This window comes from Capsicum annuum, chromosome 8, assembly GCF_002878395.1.
Source record: "Capsicum annuum cultivar UCD-10X-F1 chromosome 8, UCD10Xv1.1, whole genome shotgun sequence".
NCBI lineage: Eukaryota > Viridiplantae > Streptophyta > Magnoliopsida > Solanales > Solanaceae > Capsicum > Capsicum annuum.
The window spans coordinates 4,679,454-4,685,453 of NC_061118.1; the positions used below are offsets into that span (position 1 = coordinate 4,679,454).

The following is a 6,000-nucleotide window of genomic DNA, read 5'->3' on the forward strand; positions in this document are numbered from 1 at the left end:
TGTTCTAACAATCTTTTTATCTTCTGCGCTCATGTGGTCCCGCCATAGTTTCAAGAAATTGTCAGGTTTGGTAACCATCTTGAACTTTTCATGGGAACGTAGTTGAGCCATATCCTACATGAAAGTAGACAAAGATAAGCCTTCCCCCGACCCTAAAGGATAATGGATTGAATTTAGACAAACATGTATTTTTTTCAACACATAAAAATCATTCATTTGTAGTTAACTCGGGGTCAATAGACGTAGGGCAGGTTTTCTAATGGGCCCAATATCCCGCTCGGGTACTGGGTCGTCCTAGGCTCATGCCTAAAATAGGGTTTTGGTTTCGATCCATCCTCGATGTCTAGAGTGGGTTTGAACACTGGTTCTAAAGCGGACAACTTGAGTTTGAAAATACGAATAGCGTTAGATGACTCACGTGCTAATAAACCGTTTGTATTTCCAAAACATTTTGGAATTGAACAACAGGGGCCGGGACATCCACAAAAGCCCAAAACAATTTAAATAATACAGTCATGAGATGCGATAGTTAATATTTATAGAATTGAAACATATAAACACATAAACAGTTAATCAAAAGACGAAATCAAACATTTGGTTAGAACCTAGTTGAAAGTACCCAGTAGAGTCGCCATTTCTGTTTTGATGAAAATTTTGGACTTTTGAAAGAGAGTCGCCACTTAATTTTGAAAAGTAATTAAGAAACCTTTAGAGAGTTACTTAAAATGATTCAAAACAAGAAAACCGTTTTAAGTTAGATATTCTGAGTAAGTGGCTCTTATTAACGTTTTAGGAAGGTGTTAGGCACCTAAAACGTTTGCTAACTTGCGGTTATCCGATCTGTTTGAAAACATTCTTTTGATTAACTTCGTAAAATCAATTTGTTGGAAAAATAGTTGATTAAGGGAAAAGTTTTGCGAAATCAGTTTTTAGCGACTTAGATAGGGATTTAACTAGGTTCGTAAAGAGACAAGCAAACAAGTGACAAGAAAAAGGGGAAGAAGTGGGAAAGTAATTACTTAGGCTTTTAAGCCCAAACCGTCGACCATGTCCTAATATAGTTGGGATTTCGACCCATTTCACCCATCCTAGTCTACTTTTCGAGCCTTTGGCTCGAATCTTGATCCACCTGTATTAGATACAACCTTGGCTTCGTGGCCCGAATGAATGCATAAATAAACAACTAAATGAATAAATAAAATAAAATAAATCACCTCAACGCTAAATAAACTAAAGAAGATGAGGCTTTTTGAGATTCCAAATCCTAGTAACTTTGTTAAAAATACACATGGGTGAAACTAGCTTCCAACTTTGGCCCGTAGAACATTTCGCTGGCAGGTTTGGGCATAAATTGCTAAGGGAAAATGGGCTAATTCCTTTTGGATGAGGACACGTGGCGCGCACCATCTAACTGAAGCATATATACGTACCATTTTCAATAGTTCAGAGGCATAAACATACCCAAAGTTAGACGACAAGGGTACAAATAACCCAAAAGTACAATAAAAGGTATTTACGTACCATTTTCAATAGTTCAAAGAGTATATATGACCCTTTTCCGAAAAATAATTTTTGGTGTCATACTAAAGTAACTGAACTTTTTCATGTATAATAATAGAATCACTAAACTTTACTGTTAAATGTGACTTTATTGTTATAATTGCATGCAGAAAGAAGTGTTAGATAGTGTTATTTCCACAATATATTCGGGTATACAGAATCTATATATTGCAACAACAACTTCAACTCGAGTTCAAGTATGAACAAGAACACAATGAAGTATCAAATACCCTCAACACAAGATCAAAATGACCTTTCCAAGAGGTATATTTATTTTTTCAGAAAATAAAGGTGAAACAGAAATGATTATTGCCAAGTCGTCCGAATTCACAGATTTTTCTTAAGGAATAATTCCCCTCACTGTACCTGAGGTTATGAAATCTTCCTCCCTGGATAAAATAGCCATCAATCCAGCTATAGTGGTACTTCAAATAGGCGGATTCTTCGAACACACTCACGGTTTGAATGATCACACTTAGAGTATTTTTAAGACAAGAAGAAGAAGTTTTTAATCTGAAAATTTCTGTATTTTCTATCTCATAAACCTGTGGATGAAACCAGGTTTATATAGCCAGTAGATGCCCCTTTGAAAAGATGGCATTGGTTCATATTAGACGTGTGTGAATCTTCTTGAAAATGCATGTCTACTCACTTAAACCAATGCAGTAATTTTCTGAAACAGTACACTATTTCGTGAACAGTGCACTGGTTCGAAAAAGTGCATCACTTCGTTGAAGAGTTGCATCTGTTCGAACCAATGTATCAGTTTAGGACTGTTACTGCATGCATGTATTTATTAATGGAGTATTACTGATTCAGTCTGGATTATTTTCGTCAAATAAAATTTGTCCAAAAAAAAAGATCTCATCGATCATTTTCCAACTCCGAAGCCGAAGCCGAAGCCGAGCGATGACGACGACGGCGCGAGGCATCTCTATTTTCTTGCCTCACTTACCATGTGGAGTAAGTGTTTCACAATATAAACACCAAAAAGTTCTCTTCTTCCACCAATGTGGGAGAAAGAGTAAACTTGCCAAAATTGAGTACACTTTCCATTTTTGGTGTTAACTCAATTTTTTCTCTTCCACTTGATTTCTCCATTTTCCATTCAACACACTTTCATTACTATGAACCCAACAATCCCCCACATGAATGGAGAATGACTATTTTTCGTAAAAATTTAAATGACAAGTATGTGATCATCAAGCAAATACTGATTGCATCTGGATAAGTGGGTTTCCTTTGAACTTTCTGTAGTGAATATGCATCGGATGCACTCGGTCAATTGGTAGATTTGATATCTTTGAACCGTCGAGCTTTAATGTACACCTAGACAACACATGTCACACAACCAGCCTTTTACCATTTATGGTTCTTACGATTTTGTTCTTTTCAGCCATGAACACGTTCTGTTTTTCATGAGAGCTTAGAGACTAGACTTTTACTAACATTCTCTTTGAAACGGCTTTCACTTTTCTCACACATAGGTAATTTCTAAACGTTCAATCCTATAGATTAAACTATTTGGTCAAATCTGCCAAATTTAGATAATCATTAAAAGACTTTTCACCTTAAGTCTTATTCTTGTTTACTATACATTGTCCACATCATGAGAATGGGTTGGGTAATTGACAATGTTGAACCTGTCAGACACAACTTTTTTTGATCTCCTTGAACCTAGCTCTTGGGATCTCCAGTCTGCTAGGTAGAGTTACCGCTATGCTGACTTGTCCTAGGCCTTAAACCTATTCCCTTGGATGTCCTTTCTACTCCTTCTCTAGATAGGCCTTTTGTCAGTGGATCTGACATATTATCCTTTGACTTTACATAGTCTACAGTGATAATTCCACTAAAGAGAAATTTTCTAACGGTATTATGTCTTCGTCTTATATGACAAGATTTACCGTTATACATCATGCTCCCTGCCCTACCTATTGCCGCTTGTCTATCACAGTGTATACATACTGGTGCCACTGGCACGGGCCAATATGGAATACTTTCCAAGAAATTTTGGAGTCATTCTGCTTCTTCAACGGCTTTATCTAATGCGATAAATTCAGATTCCATTGTAGAGCAAGCGAAACAAGTCTGTTTGGATGATTTCCAAGAAACTACTCCTCCACCGATTGTAAATACATATCCACTTGTGGATTTTACTTCGTTTGATCCGGTGATCCAATTCGCATCACTATATCCTTCAAGTACCGTAGGATATTTATTATAATGCAAAGCATAATTTTGAGTGTATTTAAGATACCCCAAAACTCTTTTCATTGCCATCCAGTGAGTTTTGTTGGGATTACTCGTGTACCGACTTAATTTACTAATAGCGCATGCTATGTATGATCATGTACAATTCATTATATACATTAAACATCCCAATACTCTTGCGTACTCCAATTGCGAGTCACTTTCACCTTCATTCTTTCGAAGTGCAAAGCTAGTATCCAATGGAATCTTGGCAATACCGAATTCTATATACTTGAACTTGTCAAGTACCTTTTTGATATAACGAGACTGTGACAATGCCAACCCTTGTGGAGTTCGATGGATTTTTATACCTAAGATCACATCTGCAACTCCAAGGTCCTTCATATCAAACTTTCTCTCGAGCATTCATTTTGTTGCATTTATATCAGAAATGTCTCTACTGATGATCAACATATCATCCACATATAAACATACAATGACTTGGTGATTTGGAGTGTCTTTAATATAAACACATTTATCATATTCATTTATTTTGAATCCGTTTGCCAACATGGTTTGGTCAAACTTTGCATGCCATTGTTTTGGTGCTTGCTTTAGTCCATATGGAGACTTAATAAGTTTACACACCTTGTTTTCATTTCCTGGAACCACAAAACCCTTAGGTTGTTCCATAAGACAAACAAAAGGAATGTCTTGTGAAATTTTTTGGTTCTAGTCTTATGGATTAGGTGAGTGAGGTAAGTAATGAAATTATTCAGTACTCCTTCCGTTTCAATTTGTTTGTTTTACGCTATCTTTTAGTCTGTTTCAAATGTTTTATGTTATCTTTTAGTCTGTTTCAAAAGAATATGCACCTTTTCCGAGTAAAGCATCTAGTACCCATCTGAACTATGATCAAATTTGCTACGACACAGTTCAACTTCACGGGGTCCTATTACCCCCTAAACTGAATTTTAGCGTATTTTTGTCGTCCTTTTAAGCTGCATGACACCTTTTGTCATCCTTTTTAGCTGACGTTGCATCTTTGATGTGGGTCCTATTTTATATGATAAAGGTGCCACATCAGGACAAAAGGGTGAGAAAAATACGCTAAAATTAAGTTCAGGAAGGTGACAGGACCCTGTGAAGCTGGAGTGTGTCGTAGCAACTTTGACCATAATTCGATGGGGGTACTAATAAATGCTCGTCTCCCTTTTTCCTTTTTGGAAACTTTTAATTATAACTTTCCACATTATATGTTTAAGAGCGTCATATTAAAGAATGTTTTGGTACATTCCATGGATGTATCTTTCATTTAAGCTTCAAGATTAAAAATTTCATGTCACATCAAAACCGTACCAGACAAACAAATGAAAACAAAATGTACATATGTAGTTAGTTATAGTCCATCTATACATTTGTAATAATTGATATTTCTTTCTTTTTTCCACAGGGAAAGTTGGATGAATCTCTAGTCGACTCATTCAATGTGCCAACGTATTTTCCCTCTCCTAAAGACATGATTAAAGCGGTGGAGAAAAATAATTATTTTAGCATCGAGAGAATAGAGTTAACGTATCCCAAATCAAAGCTTGTGGAAAAGGCTGATGCAAAGACTTTAATGATAAATCTAAGAGCTGTTTTAGAAGTACTTTTCGTCAATCATTTTGGAAGTGAAATAGCAGAAGAAGCTTTTACAAGGACAATTCTCAAAAGTGATGAAATTTCAACATGGATGAAAACGAATTACCAGAAAGCATGTCAGCTATTTGTCGCTTTGAAGCATAAATAATTTTCTGTGGAGAAATCTATATAGTATATAATTTCAGGTCTATTGAGTGATGTGACACGTTTCATAGACAGAAATTTTTATTTGTGTGTTTTCTAATATTTTTGACCTTTTCATCGTACCTTTCACTTAATGTGTTCTACAACGAAAATTGAAAAGTTTATTTATTAATGTTTTTAGATATCCTTAGCAGTTTTGTTTTATTAACCCATTTAACTCCAATTGTCAATATATGATATAATTCAGGTCTATGGAGAGATAATTATGGCACGTTTACACCAACATGGATTGTGGTGCAGTGGATGAGGCTGCTCTACCCTTAACAAGAGGTTGAGGGTTCGACCCTGGGTATGGAGAAAACTCTGTTGGTAGTACTGCCACTTTAATGGGCCCTTCAACGCGCGATGCGAATTAATCGGGGCTCCAATGCGGGCACCGGACATCAGATGGAAAACCAAAAA

At 36.1% G+C, this 6,000-nt stretch overlaps 1 protein-coding gene across 2 annotated transcripts in view; it reads left to right on the top strand.

The window, feature by feature from the left end:
- The window catches only part of LOC107856665 (loganic acid O-methyltransferase-like), a 93,743-nt gene extending 88,012 nt beyond the window's left edge, over positions 1 to 5,731 (top strand). The window contains exon 2 of one of the 2 annotated variants that reach the window (XM_047394300.1): positions 5,204 to 5,652. In XM_047394300.1, coding sequence (XP_047250256.1) covers positions 5,204 to 5,542 — 339 coding nt within the window. In that variant the 3' untranslated portion in view covers positions 5,543 to 5,652. Of the gene's footprint in view, positions 1 to 5,203 lie in introns of both variants that reach the window. The other variant, XM_016701640.2, reaches the window with a different exon arrangement.
- Positions 5,732 to 6,000: the final 269 nt, after the last annotated feature.